At 39.1% G+C, this 25,610-nt stretch overlaps 1 protein-coding gene across 1 annotated transcript in view; it reads left to right on the top strand.

Moving 5' to 3' along the window:
- LOC126252096 (centrosomal protein of 290 kDa) overlaps positions 1 to 25,610 on the top strand; it is a 187,141-nt gene that overhangs the window by 36,321 nt on the left and 125,210 nt on the right. Inside the window, exons 10-11 of the mRNA XM_049952959.1 lie at positions 11,320 to 11,510; positions 23,530 to 23,671. Of these exons, the coding sequence (XP_049808916.1) occupies positions 11,320 to 11,510; positions 23,530 to 23,671 (333 nt within the window). The remainder of the gene's footprint in view (positions 1 to 11,319; positions 11,511 to 23,529; positions 23,672 to 25,610) is intronic.

Below are 25,610 nucleotides of genomic sequence, written 5' to 3'. Positions count from 1 at the left end.
CTTGCTTTAGGCTTTCCTTGATCCGCTCGAACATGCGCTGCATGCTTGATGTCCATTGTAGCTTCTGATTTTTCCCGGTGTTCGTGCCCGCCAAAGCCTCCGTGAGTGGCGCTTGTAAAGCCACAGCTCCTGGCAGATATCTGCGGTAAAAATTTAAAACACCTAGGAACCTCCGCAACTGTTGCAAATCTAACGGGCAAGGCATCTGCTGTATAACCTCGACCTTCTCCTCCAAAGGATGGATGCCAGCTGCTGAGACTGTGTGACACAGGTAAGTCACCTGATCTTTACGCAAACTGCACTTGGTGTCATTCACCACTGCACCATAAGTATGTAGCCTCTTGAAAACTGTCCGGAGGTGCTCTTTGTGGAGGGCTGCTGTCTCTGAGAACACCAGTCTAAATAGGCGAAAGTGAAATCTAGCCCTCACAGCACCTCATCGATGAAACTTTGCCATTTCTGTGCAGCGTTTTTTAAACCAAATTGCATGCGCAAAAACTCAAAAAGACCGAAAGGTGTAGTGACTGCTGTCTTCGGTTTGTCACTGTCAGCCACAAAGTATTTGGTGGTATGCTTTTTTACAGTTGACTACACTGAAACATTCAGCTCCGGTCAATTTATTTGTAAAGTCGCGAATGTTGGGAACCGGATACCGATCAGTATCGTACGGGTATTCAACAACCTATAATGACCACAAGGTCTCCAACTTCCATCTTTCTTCCATATTAAATGTAAAGGCGAGGCCTATGCACTATCAGATCTTCATATCACTCCCATTTCCAACATCTCTTCAAACTCAGCTTTTGTGTCTGCAAATCTGTCTGGGGCCAACCTTCTTGGTCTGAGGGAGACCGGAGGCCCAGGCACGGTGTTTATGTGCTGAACTGTATGATGGGCCACCATGGCTATCGGCTGCACTGACAGTTCTCTAAGTCGGCATACTTCTGTCACTCCAACTGAACCGTGTACCTTCTCTGTGATTATTCCTACATGACCATGCACCACCTCTTTGCCCCTTCTAAGCTGTGATAACCGAATGTCCACCGCAATACCGAATGCATATAGAAAATCTGTTCCTAATATGCACTCTGCCACATCTGCAATGACAAAAGTCTAGTGACAAATAATACTGGGTCCTAAATTCACTTCTTTGACACAACTGCTATACATCATTATGGGCTGTTTATTTACAGCATTGAGGCAAAACAATGTGTTGTCGCTGAGGGAAGTACATTTCCTCTTTGGCCACGTGCTGACATCAGACTCCGTGTATATGAAATAATAACATGAAGCCGTCACATCCCGAACATAAAGTCGCTGAGATACTGTTAATAAAGAGACATCTGTACTTACAGTCTCCATGTTATTTACGCGGCGAGCGTGACTGCACGGTAGAATGCACTTAGAGGCTCGCTCCCCGAATCGTCGATGAAACCAACACAATTGCTCCTTCCCGGCATGTCCGCTGTCCTTATGTGTCGGCAGGACCTCTGAACTGGTAGCTCTCAATGCCTCCATCTGCCTCTGCAGCCCGTCTAGCTGCTCCTTGAGTTTTTGAAGTTGTGTACCAGTAACAGTGTGCCACTGCTTATTAATCACTGCCGCTTCGTATTCTTCCGTCGTCACCTCCACCTTTTGCTATACTAAGAGAATTTGTTGGTTCAACCGTCGCATGAACCCTGTCGGCGAGTTGGAGTAGTGCTTGTATATCGTACCCGTCATTCCCTGCCACAGCTGCTCTTACTGCAGACAGAAACTGTGCTGCCCAAACGGAATGAAGTGTAGTGTTCGAAAATTCATTTTCCGTCACAATTCCATGCAAATGCCTCCAATATTCGGAGGGAATTCTGTCACCTCTACGTTCACCTCGCAACACCTGGCAGAGTATTTGATCTAGCGGTATAGCAAGCCAGCTTATTAAAAAGCCCTTCAATGTTGTATATTGCTGTGTTTCCGGCGGCCGTCTAATTATCTCTTCAACCAATATTGCTGCCCTGGCATCCAGACTGTTTGCCACTGTCATGAACTTATCCCGGTCATCAGTTACCCGATTATGCATGAATGCCAGTTCTAATATGGAGAACCAAAGTTCCGGTTTATCGGCCAGGAACGGCGGCGGGCGTACTTTCATGCGTTGTCCTAGCGAATCTTCCTCTTGTATATGTGTTCCGGCCGCGGATTTTGTCCTGGTAATATCACTGTCTCGCTCTACTGAATCCATTCCGTGGCATCGAACGTCGTTCCATAATTTCCGAACCTGACCGCGCAGAATACCCTGCCGGTGTACTGATCGTGCTGTAGAGCTTCTGCGGTTTGGCGTATGTTGTAGTGTACCTTCGTTGTCCTCCTCTGCCTCTTGCCGTACTTGTTCTTTTGACTTTGGGGTCACCACTTTGTAGCCACTACGTAGCTCCATTCTATTAATGATAGACTCATTTGTATTCTTAATGTTCAACTTTATTGTGAAGCAGTGAACCAGACATTAACATAGAACATCTAAGACAAAAACAAACACAAAGCAAAGAGTAAATGATTATGTACACACTAGAGTCTTTGCTGCTGCCCCTGTACTGTGCACACGCAACTATTTTTCTGCATGCTCCCACAAACTCATATGTCCAAAGATGCAAGTTAAGCAAAATACATTTGTTGTTTCATTTTCCAAATGGTATCTGAATGCTATGCTGCACTACCCTTCCCATCCCTTTCTGGAATATTACTGTGTGGTATGATGTCTTTAACAGATAGGACTGATGAAGAACACCAGAAAAGTTAAAAGAAGGGCAGCTTATTTTGTACTATCATGAGTAGTGGAGCGAGTGTCATGAATGTGATAAATAAGTGAAGCCGTTTCATTAAAGTACAAACTTTCTTATGCAAATTCCAAAAATTTTTTTAATGCCCATCTACATATGGAGAAATGACCACTGTGAGAAAATAAAAGAAATCAGAGCTCAGACAGAAAGATTTAGGTGTTCATTTGCTCCCCACATGCTAATTGAAAGTGGAACATCGAGAAATAGTCTTAAAGTAGTTTTCTGGACACACTGCTAAACTCTTAAGTAGGAATTGCAGAATAATCATGTAAATAACACAATTTATTCAGATAGCATTTCTTTTCAAATTGCATTTAGACAGACATATAATTTCGAGATTTTAAACAAAAATATCAAATATTGTTTAATGTCCTTGAATCAGTTTTAAAGAAACATTTTGAATTTTTGTTCAACTAATTTCACAATAGTCTCCTCTACAAACATTGTTATTCATTAATAAATGATGGGAATTGTTTTAAAAGTGATTGCAGTAAGTACAACTGGCATCTACAGACCCAACATTTGTCTTCACAGTCTTGCAAAAGCACACAACAAAACAACAAATAAGGTTACTTTGTTCAATGTCTGGTGACTCTTTTCTTTGTGCTACAAGCGTATCTTAGATTACCCCTGACATAATATGACAAGTCCTAGTGCAGGATGTTTTACTCTGTTTACTAGAGTTAAACAATTTAAATAAATACTCTCTCTCTATGACTTTAAATCATTATATGAGGCTGGGAACTATTTGTCCCCCCCTCCTCTCTCTCTATGACTTTAAATCATTATATAAGGTTGGGAACTATTTGGACTATCCTAGATAGCTAAGTTCAGAAGCAATCTAACGAAACTGTGGCAATAATAGAGGCTCCCAACAGAACCAGCGACATGCATGACTGCACAAACTGCAGTAGTTGATACTTGACTGACCGAGGGAGGTGGCACAGTGGTTAGTACACTGGACTCACATTCAGGAGGATGATGGTTCAAACCTGCGTCTGGCCATCCTGATTTAGGTTTTCCGTGATTTCCTTAAATTGCTTCAGGCAAACACCGGGATGGTTCCTTTGAAAGGATATGACTGACTTCCTTTCCTAACCCAATGGGATTGATGATCTCAACCCCTTGGTTAATGTAGCATTTCTCTGTTCATACAGCATTGCATTGCAACTACGACAGCTGGCTAGTTCAAACTAATGATGCTCTCCAGATTGCTGACACGCTGTGCATTGTAGCAACCTCTTCAAGGATAGTACTTCTACTGATATCTGTTGACAAAGATATAATAAGCCATGCTACTTCATAGGAACATAACTAGATCTGCCTTTAGTTCCCATCAGTACGAATTTGAAGCATGGCTTTTTTCTTTGTCTTTGATGCTGTCTTTATCTATGTGTTTAGACTGCTCATCTGCAGAACCTGTACAACTTCTTATTTGCTAACAATGACGCCAAAGATTATACTTAATCAAGAATGAGAATAGAAGCATTTGAAGAGTAATGTTACAGAAGAATGCTAAAGATTAGATGGATAGATCAGATAACTGATGAACAGATACTGCATTAAATTAGAGAGTTGACTAAAGAGAGGGATGGGCTGATAGTTGCCATCCTGAGACATCAAGGAATAGTAAATCTGATAATGAAGCGAAGTGTAGGGCATTGAAATTGTAGAGAGATACCAAGGCTTCATTACAGTAACCAAGTTCAAGATGATGTTGACTACAGTAGTTGTGCAGAGGTGAAAATATGAAGAGACATACGTAGGCTAGACTAGACTAGAAAGCTGCATCAAACCATTCTTCAGGCTGAAACAACAACAACAACAACATCAACACTTCTCATAGTGATTATGGCTTGTTGGCTCTCATCTTTCAAATGTCAATACTACTCGCATCTCCCAACAAAAATTCACAAAAACTCGCTCCCTGACCTAGTGAAGCACTCATGTTAACTCCCTGATGACATAACATCTGAATTTGGTATAGAAGGTCAAAGTCATATGTTCATAATCATAAAATTTACCTCTTGTCCCATCTTTTCAGAATTTTCTCTTTTTAAATTTGTGTGGTTTGCTAGAATAGTAGCTCAGACTCTTTCCAGCAAAAATTTCATCAAAACTCATTTTACATTCATTTCATTTGATAAAATTGTATCTTAGATTCCTTTCAGAAAATATTTTATCAAAACTTAATCATTAAAGCTAGTGCAGCTACATGTGCTGCCAATAATATTGTTCTCATATTTGCTCCACGTAGCAAAATAAGGGACACTATATGGACAACAAATGGTTGTTCACCAAAAGCATTTACATCACGATGTTTGTTTGACTGTGGGAGAGTGTCATGGAAATAGTGAAAAACCTGACTTTTCAGACATTTGAACATAGCACCAATTATCCCACAAAATCCTACTTACAAAGTTTAAAGAACCAGAATTAAATGAAGAATCTAGAAGTATTCTTCTTCCCCCTAAGTATTGCTCTAGAAAGTCATCCACTTCACAGTAGTTTGCATAGTATCTATACGAATGTAGATTTCTACAAATTCTAACTGGCGAAATAGCTCATTTCATTCATTCTCTTTATTCTGCCAAAAGAAAGGTTATATCTTGGTTGGAACTAGGAAGCAAAGTGTTTCAAATTATTCACACTATTCTAGAAACAGCAAATGAAATATACCCAAGTACTTTTTTGTAGTTTGTGCTTAAAAAATTGTTCCACTCTTTCAGTATACTATCTGTTGAGTTCATCTCTCAGTCAAATTAGGAAATAATGTAATTCCTTTTCTCTGTAGGAAATTACTCCACTTGAATTCCACAAATTGAAGAATGGCAATATTATGAAAAGGTTGGACTCCTACTCAGCATTTAGAGGAGACACTGAGTTGCAGAAAGGCACAACAAAAAAACTGCTATACATTTGAAATTTTGGCCAAAAGGCCTTCTTATAAAGTAGAAAACACACACACATTCACACTAACACAACTCACACACACGTGGCCTTTGTCTCTGGCCGCAGATGATGTGTGAGTGTCAATAAGTGTGTGTTTTTTGCTTTAGAAGAAGGCCTTCTGTCCTAAAGCTCAAATATACAGCAGTCTTTTTGTTGGCTCTTTCTGCAACTTAACATATCATTTGTATGGTGAATAGCAATCTGTCCTTGACGTAATATTCTCGGTATTCCATCCACATATCAAAGAATATTGTTTGAGAACATCATTTGGTTTCCCCACTTTCAATACGTAACTATCTACACTGAAAATCCAAAGAAACTGCTACACTTGCCTAATATTGTGTAGGGCCATGCCAGCATGCATAATTGCCACAACACGGTGTGGTGGGGACTCGACTGTTGTGTGAAGTAGTGCTGGAGGAAATTGACACCGTGAGTCCTGCAGGGCTGCCCATAAATCCGTAAGAGCACGAGGGGTTGGAGGTCTGTTCTGAACAGCACATTGTAAAGCATCCCAGATATGCTCAATAATATTCATGTCTGGGGAGTTTGGTGGCCAGCGGAAGTGTTTAAACTCAGAAGAGTGTTCCTGGAGCCACCCTCTAGCAATTCAGTATGTGTGGAGTGTTGCATTGTCCTGCTGAAATTGCCCAACTCCATCAGAATGCACAATGGACATAAATGGATGCAGGTGATCAGACAGGATGCTTATGTATGTGTCACCTGTCAGAATCTTATATAAATGCATCAGGGGTCCAATATCTCTCCAACTGCACGCACCACACACCATTACAGAGACTCCACCAGCTTGAACAGCCCCTGCTGACATGCAGCATCCATGGATTCATGAGTTTGCCTCCATACCTGTACATGTCAATCTGCTTGATACAATTGGAAATGAGACTCGTCTGACCAGTAACATGTTTGCAGTCATCAACAGTCCAGTGTCAGTGTTGATGGGCTGATGCGAGGTGTAAAGTTTTGTTTGTGCAGTCATTGAGCGTACATGAGTGGGCCTTCGGTTCCGAAAGCCTGTATCAATGATGTTTCATTGAATGGTTTGCACGCTGACACTTGTTGATGGCCCAGCATTGAAATCTGCACTTATTTGTGGAAGGGTTGCACTTCTGTCACGTTGAATGATTCTCTTCAGTCGTCGTTGGTCCCGTTCTTGCAGGATCTTTTTCCAGCCACAGCAATGTCAGAGATTTGATGTTTTACTAGATTCCTGATATTCACGGTACACTTGTGAAATGGTCATAGGGAAAATCCCCATTTCATCATTACTTCAGAGATGCTGTGTCCCATCGCTCGTGCACCGACTATAGCACCACATTCAAATGCGCGTAAATCTTGGTAACCTGTCAATGTAGCAGCAGAAACTGATCTAACAACTGTGCCAAACACGTGTTATCTTATATAGGTATTTGCTGACCGCAGTGCCATATTCTGCCTGTTAGATGTCTCTGTGTTTGAATACATGTGCCTATACCAGTTTCTTTGCTGCTTCAGAGTATAATGTGTTATATTACAGAAATGAAGATGGCTTTCTTTAATGAACAAAGCTGAACATTTCCAGGAATGCATAATGCATAAAGAAAAGGGTGTTGGATCAGTGGGTATACTGAAGCAGCTATTGTTTCCAGTTTTGCAACATTATTGCTGAAATATATGAAATTTATGCTTTAGAAATTGCTCCTACCTCTGTAAGAATATTACACTTTGTGCTTGGTGGTTACCTGTTAGAAATAATTTACTTACTTAGTCCTTTTTTTAAAGATTCTGCATTGTATTATGTGGGACACTATTATGGTGGGCTTCATTGTTTCAAATGGCATGATCAGCAGATTATCTGCCCTGAAAAAGTTTTGTGACTGCAGTATGCATGCTGGTTTCTTACTACAACATTTGTGTTATACACTCATTTCCTTGCCATTTTTGTGAGTACTTTTTGTGTAATTTGTGGCTTTTGTAGCCCACTCAAATGTTACGTACATGTAATATAGAATCTGCGGCCAATATCACTGATATACATTTTCATTTTTTGGAGTGTCTCCATTTGTAAGCAATCTGTTCATTAGCATCACTAATTTCTCTATTTATGCAGGACCAAAGTTGCAGATGGTAACAATGATAAATATTCATGATAATAATGTTGATGTGAGTCATTTGTTCCAGGCATTTCTTTATTTCCCATCAAGCTAGAGACATTACATAGTTTGATACACATTTAGATCTGGCTATTAGTGTAACAAAATTATCCATAGGCAACTTACCAATTTCCTCTCAGCAAACAAGCTTACTTATTGTGCTACATAACCTTCAGACTTTACAAAATTCACTGTTCTCACAGCTAAGTTCCACCAACAAATCAAGCCATTCTGCATTTGTAGCTATTACAACAATCATGAGCTTTCTATAATAATTCAGATATTTTGCTTGTTGATGTTATGTAACTATGCTCTGTCAACCAGCAACTGCAGCTGGCACTGTTCCAGTATTTTCATTAGAAAACTAAATTGCACTTTCATCATTGATGACACTAATCTGTATAACTGTTCTTGCTGGAAAAGTTGTATTTGATGCATTTTTACAGTAATCACATTTCCATGATTTCATCAAATTCTTGTCGTTGTTCAAAAAGGAATCCACTTTTGCACATTGGTAATGAAACTTTGTTTTACACTCAGCACTGTCAGTACAGCAAACTTTGCACTCGAGATATAGATATGTCGATTTATTTTGGTAGGCACTGCATACACAACAAACAGGCATCAGTTTAAAGAATACAACCACTAACTCAGTTTAAATTCATTGATTGCTAAAAAGTAGTAATTTTGCCAGTTATGATGATTTTTTTTTGTAGCAGAGTATTAAAATTTTGTTCTGAGTTTATAGGACTACACTAAAACTATACTTATAAATCAATCAATGCCTAAGGGCTTTCATAAAGAATTCTCCACTCAGAGAGCCTTACAAGATCTTACAAATTAAGTACATGCAGAGCTAAACAAGGAAAATGATTGTGTTGGTATATTCTGTGATTGTGCCAAATCCTTTGATTGTGTGAACAACATGATTTTATCTCACGAACTGAAATGATGTTGCGTAAATGAAATTCCCCTTGCATGGCATGAGTCTCAACTTGATAACAGTAAGCAGAACATCACATTGTTATATTGTGTCACAAGAATTAAATTAACCTTAGAATTAGGGAACAACATGTGGTGTTGTCAAAGTATCAGTAGTATTTCCTCTTGTTCTGTTCTTCTTAATCTACATAAATGATCTTCCAATGATTTCAAAGGAAGGTTAAAAACATATGCTGGTGGCTCAAGTGTACTACTAATATTGTGACCAAACTCAACCTGAGAAGACAGAGCTCAGATGGTTGCTGGACTGGCCTACAAGTCTTGTGATCTTGGCATATTGGGCATCAGGAGTCAGTCAGCTATAAATAGTGGTACGAGGCCAACAGAATTTCACAGTCTATTTGGAGTCAAGGCAGCAAAACTTGTGGCTCCTGAAGAAGATTGATGGGTTGGTCGTTGAACTATTGTGCAAAAAATGGAAAAAAAAAACGACTTTGCAGAATGCACGGAAGCACACCATTAGTTTAAATTTTAATTTCACACAGACTCATATTAAGTCATTCCAAGCAAACAAAAATGACCAAATAAGTCCAAAGTACCAATTTATCATAACACACTAAATGAAAGATAGCAGAATTCATTAAGTTCTCACTCGATAACAAGCGAAAGTGGATAAACTCATCCGGAAGCTCAGTTCAGCATGACATGCTGTTAGAAGTATCTTTCATTGTATTGATATGAAGACAAGCTGCTGGCTTATTTTGCATATTTTTCACTCCCGATTGTGTTACGAAATTATTTTTTGGGGCTGTACACTAAAAATTTTGTGTAAAGTAAATTCTTGGAGAGGGCTCTTGAAATTCTTACACTAACTTCTCAGTACTTTAACTCCTAAATAGTTATTGTTGGTGAGAATAAAAAATCAGTTTCAGGATCTATACAATCACAATATGAGACATAGAAATAATTTCTATTTAGGCTCTGTCTCCTTGTCTGGGGTGGAGAGTGAAGTATGTACTTTGTTGAAAAGGTATTCAACAAGCTGCCATCAAACATAAAGCAATGACCCGGTAAACCCTACTAGTTCAATAAGGAACAAAGAAACATACCTCATTAACCACTCCTTCTACAAATTAGCTGGCCATTTAGATTCAACAGTGGAAAATTTTTAGTAGCTACATGGAAGGCAGTAGTGCTCATTTTAAAACTGTGAGATATGTAGTAGTGCATTGTAAAAAGTATCCCATTGTTAAAGGCGTAGGTAATTATTTCTTTTGAAAAAATACTATTGCAGTCATATAAACAATAATAGCTAATATACCCATAAAAGATAAACAGCAGCTATTTCATCTGACTGAGAACCAAGCAGTTCTCTCTCTGTCTCCCCTCCTCCCCCTCACCTCTCTCTCTCTCTCTCTCTCTCTCTCTCGCACTCCCTCCCTCTCCCTTCCTCCCCCCCTCCTTCCCCCTGCCCCCTCCCCCTTCCTGCTCCCCACTCCCCGTCCCTCTCTTCCCCTCTGTCCCATTTCCCCCCCCCCCCCCCCTCCCAAAGTTTCTTAAAGTTGCTTCTCTTTTGTTAATGTGTACCTCATTTCATTCCATGTGTCTGGAGGTTCTCCATGGTGATGGGATCTACATAATACTAAATGAGTAAATGGATGAGTGGGTTCTGATGTAGTTTGGAGAGCCTTAACATCAATGATATGTATTGCATATCTGTGTAATTACATATTAGTTCAGAAATAAGTGCCAAGCACAATGAGCAAATGACAACCTATAAAATCAAACGAACTGTTAATGTATCAGAAACAAAGTTATCTCATGATTCACTAAAGCTATGTGATGGCCTGGAAATCAAACTCAAACACCTGCCTTTCTTAGACAATGCTTATTCAATTGAGCACATCTCATTGATAAATTACTAATTCAACTAGCAACTGGCTTCTCTTCTTTGAATCCAAACCCCACTGGCGCAGCTTAACTACAGCCTGAGCAGAATAGAGAGAGAAATGGCAAGTTGATGTTTTGAATCATTTTGTGACGTGCTGTATGTAGTGATTCAGAAAAACACTGCATGCAAAAGACAGGCAGATGTGTGAGTCTAAGTTCTGACCTACCATACAATTTCAGTTTGTGATCAGCACAGTTTATACTCTACTAAAGGTGAAAGAATTTCATCCTACTGTTTTATCACACATATTGCATAACTAGTGTTACATTTACGATGCTGGTGATGGCTGTTGTTTGAGTATCTCACATCCCATTAAGCTATGGAAGTAAGATGTACTTGAAGTCTTTTCTTTCACACATTGAATAACCACCATTGACTGTAGTAAATTGTTCATTCCTTGCATTTGTCTTGCAGCTGTCATTGATGTATGTAAAGTCATATTTATCTTGTATATACTATTTAATATGCTACCAAATTCAATATGTATTGTGTGTGCTTAACATTTCAGACAACGAAACTGATTTTGCAACTGCGCAACTTGGAAAGTGGTGAATCTGGGTTGGCAGAAGCTTTGTCAGAACTGAATGAAGCTCAGATTCAAATCTCTAATAAGGACCGGCGTATTGAACAACTGGTCAGCCAGCTTAATGAGGTTCAGACAGTTGTTGATAACCTGGAAGACCAAAATACTGTTTTGCGGTTAGTAAATATGGAGAATTTTGCAGTGAATATAAATTATTTGGTTACAGTTTGAAATGGTATTGTCTTTCCCATTCTCTGCTGTGAACCAGTTGCATTTTGCTTCTGTTTTATCATAACTGTGTAGTGTGTTATGTTTTCAAATACTGATTGTTTGTGGAATCACTGACTGTAGGTCAAAGAGATCATACCTATAACTGTGATAGTTAATGTTACTACAGTTGTGATCCTTGGAGCATAGATTGAGAAACAGATAATTTTATTTGCTCACAAATATGGCCGTTGCCAAGGTGGTGAACATAACATTTTTAAATCACTTAAGTACATTGGATCCCTGTTATACAATAATTTACTATAAAAACTAAATTTACCCTTTTCCTATTGTCTTTAATCTGTGGCATTTTGCCACTGTTGTACCAGATTTTTAATTTAGTGATGCATTCTGGGAATGGATTGAGGATACCTCCTGGTACTGTAATTTGTTCCACTCCTTTACTCGTCTACCAACATAAGTGTATTTAACCGTGCTGTTGTTTCATGATTTCACATTCATTTTTTACTAAAGGTCGTTCCTTCGTTTATATAATGCATCAGTAACCATCTTTGTCCTGCATCTTCCCTTGCGTCTTCACATCTGCTTAGTAAATTCCCCCAAATCTAGCTCTTACTCGTATTTGTGCAAGACTTAATTTCAACAGCACTATCCCAATAATGTGCACCTAAGAAATGATGGAATAAAATGTTGTTGGTATTGATTGTGTCGCATTAGTGTATAAAATGAATTTATCATCACTAATGACGGTATTTGAAAAAAAAATATTAAAAAAAATCCTCTTCATGACAGTGGACCAAAAAGATATTCCCTGGTGTCAGTTTCTGATTATTGTAAGCACATTTTCTGCAAGCATCAGGCTTGTAGTTTTGATATGACAGCTCATCACTCACAATTTCGAACAGTCCTTTCTTTGAATCATCTCTGGGAAGAACATGGATGATAGCTTTTAGAACTTATAAAAGCACAAGTTCAACAAGATTATTGTCTGGCAGCTACATCTCCCAATTCAGTCCAGATAGTAGTGTTTTGAAAGGTTGTCCCTAAAAACATAACATAGTTGTCTTACTTTCTCTTCATCCATTTCTGTAGACTTTAAGCTCATACTTTACACCCAAGACACTGTCAGAGACGTTGCAGTTCATAGTAGTCGATGGAAAGTCATTGAGTAAAGCGGAAGTGATTTTTGGCATTCCCCAAGGCCCTCTGCTTTTCCTTATCCATATAAATGATTTAGGAGACAATCTGAGCAGCCATCTTAGTTTGTTTGCAGATGATGCTTTCGTTTATCATCTAGTAAAGTCATTAGAAGATCAAAACAAATTGCAAAACACTTTAGGAAAGATATCTGTGTGGTGCAAAAATTGACAATTGATCCCAAATAATGAAAAGTGTGAGGTCATCCACATGAGTGCTAAAAGGAATCTGTTAAACTTCATTTGTATGATAAATCAGTCAAGTCTGAAGGCCATCAGTTCAACTAAATACCTAGGTATTACAATTACGAACAACTTAAATTGGAAGGAACACACAGAAAATGTTGTGGGGAATGCTAACCAAAGACTGTATTTCATTGGCAGAACAATTAGTTCTACTGAAGAGACTGCCTATACTATGCTTGTCCATTGTCATTTGGATTTATACTGCGTGGGCTGGGATCCTTACCAGATAGGATTAACAGAGGACATCGAGGAAGTTGAAAGAAGAGCAGCACATTTTGTATTATAACAAAATAGAGGAGAGAGTGTCATTGACATGATACAGGACTTGAGGTGGACATAATTAAAACAAAGGCATTTTTCGTTGGGACGGAAACCTTCTCATGAAATTCCAATCACCAACTTCCTCCTATGAATGTGAAAATATTTCAGTGATGCCAACCTACATAGGGAGAAACAATCATCACAATAAAATAAGGGAAATCAGAGCTCACACAGATTGATATAGGTACTGGTTTTTTTTATGTGCTCATATTAACAGAATCTTCCGTCGGTTCTTGGTAGAACAACATTATAATAATAAATGAAAAGCACCAGTTTATGTGCTGTTTGAGATTGGAATAATAGAGAATTTTGTACCATTTGCCAGGCATTTAAGTGTGATTTGCAGAGTATCCATGTAGATGTAGATGTAGATGAACATTATGCTCACTTGTTCTCAGAATTGTAGTCTGTGATCAGAATAGAATAGAATAGAATGGAATAGAATGTTTGTATTCACCTTGCAGTGTTTTTCATACAACTGGCTTCATCAGACACAGTGGTGTGAGATGTTCTGAAATATCTACATCTGTGTCTACATTTATACTCTGAAAACCACTGTGAATGTCACGGCAGAGGGTATTTCCCTCTGTACTGTGGGGCGGCGAGTAAGTTACATTACTGGTTTAAAGTTTTGATGCCGTCTTTCATCACGTGATCCTGGCAACTAATTTGGCGGTCTGCCCGAAAGCGAAGGGAAACATACTGACCTTAGTTTCCAGTCTGCATGGCCACATTCCGGTCCAGCCCACTGAAAGAAAAGTGTCTATTTCCCATTTCTTTGTAGGATCAGGACTATGACTTCAGTAAAATTTTAAAGTTCCAATCAAGATTTAATTTAATTAAAGTTTTTCACAAACAACACTTAAAATTGCGTTATGTTCAATTGAAAACAAGTCTTTCTAATCTAACAGCACCTTTAGCAGTTCAGAGGTGACCTCTACGGTAACTTTCTACCAGATTGTTTTTCGCCCTGACTAACATCACTCAATTGAAAGTTCGCAATAAATGTTCAAAACTTAATGCTCGCCATAAAAGTGAAAATAAATTCACCACTTGCCACGCGGCATTGAATTGCACACGGATGGCACACTAACAGTTATTTTACCGAATTCTAAATGATTCAGGATGGTGTACAGACCTCGCGAGTTCACTATCCGTTTTCACTGCCAAATATGCGCTTGTCACAGCTCGGCTCTGACGTCATCCGAGGCAGAGCGCGACCAGACGTTTAACTGGCGTGGACCTCACAGTGTCTGAGAGTAAAGTGAACCTTCCTACTGCTTCAGGGGCTGTATTTATAAGGTGCCAGTGCGGACTGCCGAGAAAACATCTGTTGTCTCTGTCTATTTGCATATGGCGGCAGTCTACAAATGACCGCTATCTCGGGCACATAATCTTTAATAATATAGTTACCAATTACTTCAGAAACTTCTTAATTTTTGCTGGTATGCAGATAAGCAGTTTGAAAGCATGTAGAAAGTTTAAGCTCGCTAGAATGAAAACTTTCCTTAATAGAATTTATTTAGTGGAACTAATGGTAGATTGTTGCCTCTGAGCCATACCTTTGCTAAGACTTATATCAGTTGCTATTTATGTTACAAATCTTAAACTTGGTGTAGCTCTATTATTTGATATATTTGATCATCTGGTTTAACCAAAATCCTCTATCATTAAAATTTCAAGTACTTAATCTACAACACTTAGGTACATTTTAGTTACAAAATTAGTTTTTATTTAATTACTCAAAAACTGTAAGAGGTAGGTTAACGTGGACTCTCTGTTATTATTTTTTGGGGTGTACTGAAGCATAAAACAAATTTTCAAGTTTCTAAGTCCATTGTTTAGCACCTCTGATTTTTCCGAAAAACGTGGATTCTGGCGTTAATTTTTGTTTTATGGTTTTGGAAACCAGCATCACTTATTTGTAACTTCTTACTGCACCTTCTGATCAAATTCGGACTTCCTAGCGTCATTATTTAGCGCGTCTGATTTTTCTCTTAAAACGGCATTTTTCCGTAAACTATTTAGTTTAGAACATCAAGACTTGGTATTTGGAACATTATTACACTAAACTATAATTTAACAAAGTTTTAAACATAAATTTTGATTTTTAATTTCGTACTAAATTGTGGTGCAATACTTGTGCGCTACATGCAGACGCATTAAGGTGACGTGGCGCTACTAGCAGTGAACTGGGGTAAGTCCCAGCGCACTCGCTTGTCTGTGTATCTCACACATGATACAGTGCTTGGTTTGCTTCAGTACCAGTTATTAGAGCTTTTTTCGTTCCATTCGCATATGGAGCATGAGGAAAATGATCGTTTAAATGCCTCTGTGACTTCTGTAATTAACCTAATCTTATCCTCATGATCTCTATGGAAGTGATATTTAGGGTGTTGTAGTGTACTCCTAGGGTCATGATTTAAAGCCAGTTCTTGAAACCTTGTAAGTTGACTTTCTCGGGAAAATATTTCGTATATTTTCAAGTGTCTGCCAGTCCAGTTCTTTCAGCATCTCAGTGACACTCTCCCACAGGTCAGACAAACTTGTTACCATTCAAGCTGCCCTTCTCTCTATACATTCAATATCCCTGGTAGTCCTTTTTGGTATGGATCCCACACACTTGTGCAATATTTTAGTATAGGTCATATGAGCATTTGGTAAGCAATCTCTTTTGTAGATTACATTTTCCTAGTAATTTATGAATAAACCTAAGTCTGCTACCTGCTTTATCCATGGTTAAGCATATGTGATCTTTCCACTTCGTGTCCCTACTAAAGAAGTGTCCCTACTAAATGTTGACCCAAGTATTTGTATGAGTTTACGCATTCTGACTGTGCACTAATATTCATAGGATACTATGCTTTTTTCATTTTGTAAAGTGCAAAATTTTACATTTTGAACATTTAAAGCAACCTGCCAATCATTGCACCACTTTGAAATCTTATCAAGGTGTAACTGAATATTTGTACAGCTTCATTCATACTGCACTTCATTGTAGATAACTGCATCATTTGCAAAAAGTCTGAGGTAACCATTAATATTGTCTGAAAGATCATTAATATACAACATAAACAGCAAGAGGCCCAACACACTTTACTGGACTATGTCTAAAGTTACTTCCATATCTGTTGATAACTATCATCCAATATAATATGCTGCGTCCTCCCTACCAAGAAATCCTCAGTCCAGTCACATATTTCACTTGAAACACCATATGATCATGCTTTTGATAACAAGTGTAAGTGTGCTACTGTCAAATGCTTTTTTATCAAGGAACACTGCATCTACCTGACTGCCTTGATGCATGGCTTTGAGGATGCCACGTGAGGAAAGTGCAAGTTGGGTTTAACATGATCTATGTTGTCGAAATCCATGTTGGTTATCATGGAGGAGGTCATTCTGTTCAAGATACGTGATTATGTGTGAGCTCAGATTATGTTCTAAGATTCTATAACAAATGGATGTCAGGGATGTTGGATGGTAGTTTTGTGGACCTCTTCTGCTACCCATCTTGTAGACAGGTGTGACCTGTGCTTTCTTTTAGCTACTGGGAACAGTAGCTGGAAGGGATCTGTGGTACATAATAGTTAACAAATGGGCTAAATCAGCCATGAATTTGGTTTAGAGTCTGACTGGGATTATACACTCCTGGAAATTGAAATAAGAACACCGTGAATTCATTGTCCCAGGAAGGGGAAACTTTATTGACACATTCCTGGGGTCAGATACATCACATGATCACACTGACAGAACCACAGGCACATAGACACAGGCAACAGAGCATGCACAATGTCGGCACTAGTACAGTGTATATCCACCTTTCGCAGCAATGCAGGCTGCTATTCTCCCATGGAGACGATCGTAGAGATGCTGGATGTAGTCCTGTGGAACGGCTTGCCATGCCATTTCCACCTGGCGCCTCAGTTGGACCAGCGTTCGTGCTGGACGTGCAGACCGCGTGAGACGACGCTTCATCCAGTCCCAAACATGCTCAATGGGGGACAGATCCGGAGATCTTGCTGGCCAGGGTAGTTGACTTACACTGGATGTACCGTGCACTATTCAGTGTCCCCTCGACGATCACCAGTGGTGTACGGCCAGTGTAGGAGATCGCTCCCCACACCATGATGCCGGGTGTTGGCCCTGTGTGCCTCGGTCGTATGCAGTCCTGATTGTGGCGCTCACCTGCACGGCGCTAAACACGCATACGACCATCATTGGCACCAAGGCAGAAGCGACTCTCATCGCTGAAGACGACACGTCTCCATTCGTCCCTCCATTCACGCCTGTCGCGACACCACTGGAGGTGGGCTGCACGATGTTGGGGCGTGAGCGGAAGACGGCCTAACGGTGTGCGGGACCGTAGCCCAGCTTCATGGAGACGGTTGCGAATGGTCCTCGCCGATACCCCAGGAGCAACAGTGTCCCTAATTTGCTGGGAAGTGGCGGTGCGGTCCCCTACGGCACTGCGTAGGATCCTACGGTCTTGGCGTGCATCCGTGCGTCGCTGCAGTCCGGTCCCAGGTCGACGGGCACGTGCACCTTCCGCCGACCACTGGCGACAACATCGATGTACTGTGGAGACCTCACGCCCCACGTGTTGAGCAATTCGGCGGTACGTCCACCCGGCCTCCCGCATGCCCACTATACGCCCTCGCTCAAAGTCCGTCAACTGCACATACGGTTCACGTCCACGCTGTCGCGGCATGCTACCAGTGTTAAAGACTGCGATGGAGCTCCGTATGCCACGGCAAACTGGCTGACACTGACGGCGGCGGTGCACAAATGCTGCGCAGCTAGCGCCATTCGACGGCCAACACTGCGGTTCCTGGTGTGTCCGCTGTGCCGTGCGTGTGATCATTGCTTGTACAGCCCTCTCGCAGTGTCCGGAGCAAGTATGGTGGGTCTGACACACCGGTGTCAATGTGTTCTTTTTTCCATTTCCAGGAGTGTATACTGTTGAAGGACATTGTCCATATAGACTGTAACCACCACAGTACCTCTAGGGGTGGGAGAGTGGCTGGGGGGCAGGGGTCTGACACCACTCAATGGTGTGGTTACTCCCAAGATGGCAGAGCTCCAAATGAAAACACAGGGCACTGCCACATCAGTCCACTTCATCAGTATTGGTAAGGTTGTAATGTATGACAGGGGATGTGTCGGCCCAATGATTATGATAAGGGTAATAATAATAACAGTAATAATAGTAATTCATGTGGTTCAAAGGCCATGCGCAAGTCTTTCAATTTAACACCACTTTGGTAACTTGCATGTCCCTAGCCTGCCCCATTTATCCAAATGGGGAAAGGGGACCTCCAGCTTAATGTGGAACCTGAACGAGGTGACATTCCTGCTACCTCACATTGTTGACATGTGAAGGCAGGATTAAAGGCAGACTGAAAATTCCCATGGGCTGATCTGAATTTGATCCTGGATCTCTCATTTTCCAGGCTTACACTTTAACCCTAGACCACCAGCATGACATTTCTGAGGGGAAAAGGTAGAATCCCTCCCAATTTTGAACAGGCCACTACCCACCCCATTATTTACACATTAACGACCTTGTAAACCATGTTAAGTGTGTCTTGTGTTGATGTACCACAATTTAGCCCTCCCCCCCTCTCCCTCCCATTTTCACCATTACACAGTGGTTTATGAACATAGGAGTAGTGTATCTGATCAGAAGTATCCAGACATCTATTGGTGGACATTAATATGCGGTGTCCCCACCCTACGCCTTTATGGTGGGCTTGAACTCTGATGGGGAGGTTCAGTGAGGTGCCTGAATATCTGTGGAGGAATTGCAACACAGTCTTCTTCAAGAGCTGAAACCAGAGAAAGTAGTGATGTTCGACCCAGTGTCTGGAATGAAGTTGATATTCTAACTCATCCCAAAGGTGTCCCATTGGGTTCAGATTGGGACTCTGGGCAGGCCAACCCATTTCAGGAATGTTATTGTCTTCAAACTATTGCCTCATTTGTACTGCTTTATGGCAGCTTTGTTTCATACTGAAATGAGTAGCCATTGTCTCTGAAGTTTTACTGTATTGTGTGTAGTGCATAATGCTGTAAAATGTGTTCAACTCCTTCTTTATGTAGCATTTTCTTAAGTGCAGTAAGAGGACTATACCATAAGCATGAAAAACATCCTCATACCGTAACACCGCATTTCCTTCTTGACTATTGGCACTATACATAATGCAAGGTAACATTCTCCAGGCATATGCCAAACCCAAATGCTTCCCTCAGATTGCCACAGGGTAAAGCGTGGTTCATCACTCCAAATCATTTGTTTGCAGTTACCCTCAGTCCAATGGCATTACTCTTTACATCACCTCACTTTTCCCTTTGCAATGACTATGGAAATGTGTGGCTTATGAGAAGCTGTTCAATCATTGCACTCCATTGCTTGTAGGCTTAGCTATGATTGTTCCTTTGAATTTCCGTTTCACATTTACATCACCAAAAATTGACTTGGACAGCTTTAGAAAGGTTGAAATGACCATTATGGATTAGTAACTTAGGTGTGATCCAATGACTAAACCACATTTGAAGTCACTATGTTCCCCTGGCTGATACATTCTGCTATTACTGCTTCTCTACTGACAACACAGTACTACCTGTTTCCTTTTATATAGGCAGGTCCACCTCCTGTGAAATCTAGTGGTCAATTCTGCATTACATAGTGGTGTCAAGATACTTTTGATCAGATTTTGTATATCCCTACTGTATCTTCATCTAGGAATTTCATCTTATTGAATGACCCTTCATTATATCCTTTTTTGGCCACTGTATGGTGTTAAGCTATGTGTAATGCTAAATTAACTCCAGCATAGTGATATTCCTGGCAATACTACCAATAACACAGTAGTTATGAATAGCTTGTACTATGTGGCTGATATATTAACCAATACACTAGTCATTCATCTGTGATCCATTCTATAACCACCTCATAACTGTGGGCTCTAGGCCATCATTATAATGTAAGATTTCCTGAGTTTCTTTTGATTTTTCCTTCCAAGATCAGCTACTTTGTAAGTTATCCAGTCTCACATATTGCTACAACTGATCTTCTGAATATGCATGGTATTAGGTATAGCTAAGTTCCATTGTGTTCTTAGAAGTATGATATTGAATTCTATTGATGTGAACAATCTGTCTGTAGCCATTTGTTCTGAATAGCATTTGCCAATAGCCATGGTAGTTTAATAGATTATCTTTTACAAAACAAGTATGCTATAAAAAGCCTGTGAAAATATCTTAAGAATGACATGTAGTGGGGAATAAATTAAGTTGCAGTTCTCCAGGTGTGATAGCCCAACCTCTTATGTCTGTCTCAAAGCCTTGAACTTGGAGACATCAATGTATTTTCCATATTCATAGATTTCTGGAAAGCATGTGACATAGGGCCCCACTGAGGGACGTTAACTTAGGTCTGAGCATATGGAATAGGCTCTCAGGTGTGTGAATGGCTCAAGGACTTTTTAAGTAATAGTCTCCAGTATATTGTTATGGATGGAAAGGGTTCATTGGAGGTGAAGGTATAATCAGGAATGCCCCAGGGACGTGTGATAGGACCACTCTTGTTCTCCATATACATAAACAATCTGATGGATAGGGTGAGTATCAGTCTGTGACTGTTTGCTGATGATGCTGTAGTATATGGGAAAATGTTGTCTTTCAGGTAGTGTAGGAGGATACAGGATGACTTGGATAGAATTTCTATTTGGTCTGGTGCATGGCAGCTTGCTCTAAACGTGGAAAAATATAAGTTAATGAGGATTAATGGCAAAAACCTATCCTGCAATGTTCAAATGCAGAATTAGTGGTGTGCTGTTTGACTGACTGCTGGTTAAATATCTAGGTACAGCATTGAAAAGTGATATAAAATGTTTCCTGATGATTGGGCATGCAGTGAAATATATATCTTGAAAAGATGTTGTAAGTAAGGTTCCAGTATCACTGCTTAAAACATTTATTGATTATTATGACATCTGTTTCAGAAGATTTCCATTTTTAAGTACATGCGTATACAAAGTGCAATAGTTACAATGTGCTATAGTTCTACAGGAATTTTAGACTTAATTCTTTATAAGCATAAAGAATTTTGTGAGTTATTGAGGTATAACTGAAATTGCAGTCATAATTTTCACCATCAAGAATCACACAAACAACTATGTTGTATTTAATTTTTTTTATGTTTCTAAATTATGTAAGTAGCTTATGTCTACTTTGTTCTGACATACATATAATATCTGGTGTGACTGTATCTGGTAACTTCTTTTTATATTTCACGTGAAATTCTAAAATCTTGATTTCACGTGCTTTTTTTATACCATCTGGCATAATATTTTGGTATAATATTGTAGACATTTCTTGTAATGTTTTTTGGCAATTTACATAGTAACAGACTGTGGTCAGAGGTGATTTTTATCTTTAGGTATCTCAAGTATTTGTGTCCTATCTTTGGTTCTCAACTTATGTCAACATTGTTTTGATGTGTAAATAATATCTGGTATGACTGTTATTGCTACATTTGGGAGGAACTTGAGGTATTTAGTCACACAAAAAAATATTCTAAAGAGATTCTTAATGAACACTCCGGTTTCAAACACAAACATTATTTAGATAACTTAATTGACTTAATCGATAAAGGTTTTGAGAGAAAGAGTGGATACACATGCGAAATATTCCTAAAGACATTGTCATCTCTGGCCAAAGTCTGTTGTCACGTAAATGTAAAGCATCTGTGGCATCAGCTGTCATAAAATATGCTAAATATTTTATGATTTTACATTAAAATGTGACACCCTACTGTATGAAACCTAGCAGTGTAAAATGAATGTGACACCAAAATTTCTTGAATTTCATGTGAAATGTAACAAGAACAGTCACACCAGGTATTATTTATGTGTCAGAACAACATCAGCATATGTTGAGAACCAAAGATGGGATAGAAGTACTTGAGGTACCTAAAGATATAATCACCTCTGACCATAGTCTGTTACTATATAAATATAAAACATTTATGGTGTGAACTGTCAGAAAAAAAAAAATTCCAGGAAATATCTACAGTGTTATGCCACATGGTATAAAACAGTACAAAATTGATGTGAAATCAAGATTTTAGAATTTCATGTGAAATATAACAAGAATAGTTACCAGATACAATCACAACAGATGTTTTATGTTCATCAGGACAATGTAGACATAAGCCCCCCTCTTGCGTACATAAATTAGAAATAAATAAAAAAATTAATTATGACTTAGTTGTTTGTGTAATTCATGATAGTGAAAATTATGACTCCAATTTCAGTAATACCTCAATAACTTATGAAATTCTTCACTTATAAAGAATTAAGTCTAAAATTCGTGTAGAGCTATAGTACATTGTAATTCTCAAACTTTGTATACACATGTACTTGACAATCGAAATCTTCTTAAACAGCTGTCGTAGTAGCCAACAAATGTTTTAAGCAGTGATACTGGAACCTTAATACAATGTCCTATTGTGACATGAAATTGTATGAGCATGTGGGGTCAATTGAAGAGAAGGCAATTGATTGACTTCAGTTTATTGGGAGGATTTGTGGAAAGTTTGAATTCTCCTTAAAACTGGGATCCCCAGTTGTTGAGATTAAAGAAAGGCACTGAACCAATTCAGAGGCATGTTGCCAGATTTTTATTGATTGGTTCAGTCAATGTGCGAGTATTATAGAAATACTCCATGACCTCAATTGGGAACTCCTGGAGGAAAGAAGGCTTTCTTTTTGCGAAATACTATTGAGAAAATTTAGAAAACTGCCATATGTTGCAGACTGCAGAATGATCCTACTGCCAACAATATAAATATCACATAAGGACTGATAAGATAAGGAAAATCATGGCTTGTACAGAAGAATATAGATAGTCATTTTACCCACACACCATCTGCATATGGAACAGGAAAGGTAGTGGCTAGCAGTGGTACAAGATACTCTTTGTCATGCGCCATATGGTGCCTTGCGGACTATGTATGTAGCATTATTTTGATGTCCTAGTTTGGTTTAATTAGTCATGTATTACTCGTACATTTGTGTTTTGGGTTTGTTAATGTCATACACACTACAAGAATTCTTGATATTTGTTCTTGTCACTAACCAGATCTAGAAATAGGTAAGAATAATATTTACATTACATATTTTTGTTGTATGTACTGCAGGGAGAAGCTTAATATGTCTGCTACAGATACAGTTGACACCACTGCTGTAGTTGCAGCACGGAATAGTGAACGTTTGACTGTGCAGCAGCTGCAAGTTCAGTTGGACACCCTTGAAGAACTGAAGATTGAGCTTCAGGCTGAGGTAACAAATGTGTGTTGCAAGATTTTATTGAGCTAGTGTTATGGGCTTGCACCTTGAATTATTGTTTTTAGAATGCCCTTATACTTGTTACTTAATATTAAATGTTCCAAATATTGTCTTACACATCATTGAGAGTTAATGGAAATGTGGTGTTCCCCACTATGAGCGCTGTCTTAGATAAAATTCTAGCTTCATTCTCCTGGATATTATTCCATCACCCAACTGTTGTATGCAGTACCCTAATTCCACCCCAGTGGACCATTTAGGTGCAAGGTGTACGCTATACACTCATCCAAAACCCTCAACTGCAGTCCACTTGCTATAATTTCCTATCAAATGAAAAACTGAGCTCTGCATGAAAGCAGCCAGGTATATTCCATTGTTGAATACAACTAAGCTTCTATCTATCCACAGAATTGCTACTGCTAAAGTATGGCTAAATGTGGACTGAGTTACTCATTTGCTAAACACTCTGTATATCACTGACATCAAAAGCTGCAGTAGTAGCCATGGTATCTGGATTCTCTCTTTCCTCCTCTCCATCCTTTCACTAGCATCAGTCTTTCTTAAATGAACAGGTGGGAATCGTCTCTCCAGCATATCCTCTGTTCTTGCCATCTGCCTGGTCTAAGTCTTCGTTACACCTCATTCTCAGCTGCCATCATCCATTCCCTTAACTTCATGCTTTTCTCTCTTGTCATATCCAGCTTGTGCTGAAACAGCACTCGCTGCACCACAGCATATATCCATACATATTATAAAAATGTGTGTGTGTGTGTGTGTGTGTGTGTGTGTGTGTGTGTTCCACATCTCCTCCTAAACCGCTGGATTGATTTCAACCAAACTTGGTACACACATACCATACGGTCAGGCAACAATCTCTGTGGCTGTAAGAACCACCCACCTGTCAAAGGGGTGGGGTGGGTGTGAAAAAGAAGTACAGCTTGGATGCATGAACTCCCAGACCTTATTCAGCCAGTATTTGAGAATGAGAGCACTTAGTGACTTACAATAAACTTTACTCGTAATTTCAAACCTTTATGAAATTTTTTCTCACTGGCTATACATACAAAATGATGAAAGAAAAACATTTACTACTTTTCCTGCAGTAAAAGTACCGCACGAGACATGATGTAATAATTTATTAATTCTTTACTACTAACTCTATTCATGACAAGTTTTACAGACAAAATTTTGGAAATTTGTGGTAAGTACTACTGAATGTACCTGCAATATTATATCATTATACATCGTGTAGTTCAGGTCTTATGACTTCATAAATAGTGAGATGGAAGAAAAACTGCCACATCATGCTTGATGTTTCAATTTATTACTTCGTTGCTACTAACTCTATTCGCAACACATATTGCAGACAGTATACAAATATTCTGCTGAATGTACCTACAGTATTATATCATTGTACGTCTCATAGTTCAGAAGATATGACATCATAGACATTAAACACAATGCCAGATGCTCCTTTGCCTTACTGGGATTGGTTCAACCTATTCTAGTATATTGAAAAATGTAAAATTTCCAATAGATTTAATTATAATAATGAGATATTCAGAATTGAAAGGTAGACAACAAGGGGATTTTATATCATCAAAACTATTCTCTCCAGTCCGTTTTGGATGTATACAACTATTTTCACTGGAAAAATGAAGAAGGAATATGTAATGATGGAACATAATTGAACCACCTTATTTTGATGATGCCAGTGGGCTATTTTCTACCACTGCAGAGGAACAAAAGGAACAAAAAGAGCAACTGAATAGAGCATGTCTGGAATTGGAATTGAAAATGAATTAAAATGTCACTAAAATAATACACAATCAATGGATTGAAAAGAAAATAGCACAAATTAATGATGAAATCATAGAAACAGTTTTTACATTTGGGGCAGCAGAAGTCAGTGATCAGGTAGACAACAAAATAA

Source organism: Schistocerca nitens, chromosome 1 (assembly GCF_023898315.1).
Source record: "Schistocerca nitens isolate TAMUIC-IGC-003100 chromosome 1, iqSchNite1.1, whole genome shotgun sequence".
Taxonomy (NCBI): Eukaryota; Metazoa; Arthropoda; class Insecta; order Orthoptera; family Acrididae; genus Schistocerca; species Schistocerca nitens.
The sequence above is the reverse complement of the archived record's forward strand: the minus strand, read 5'-3'. Positions and strand labels throughout refer to the sequence as shown.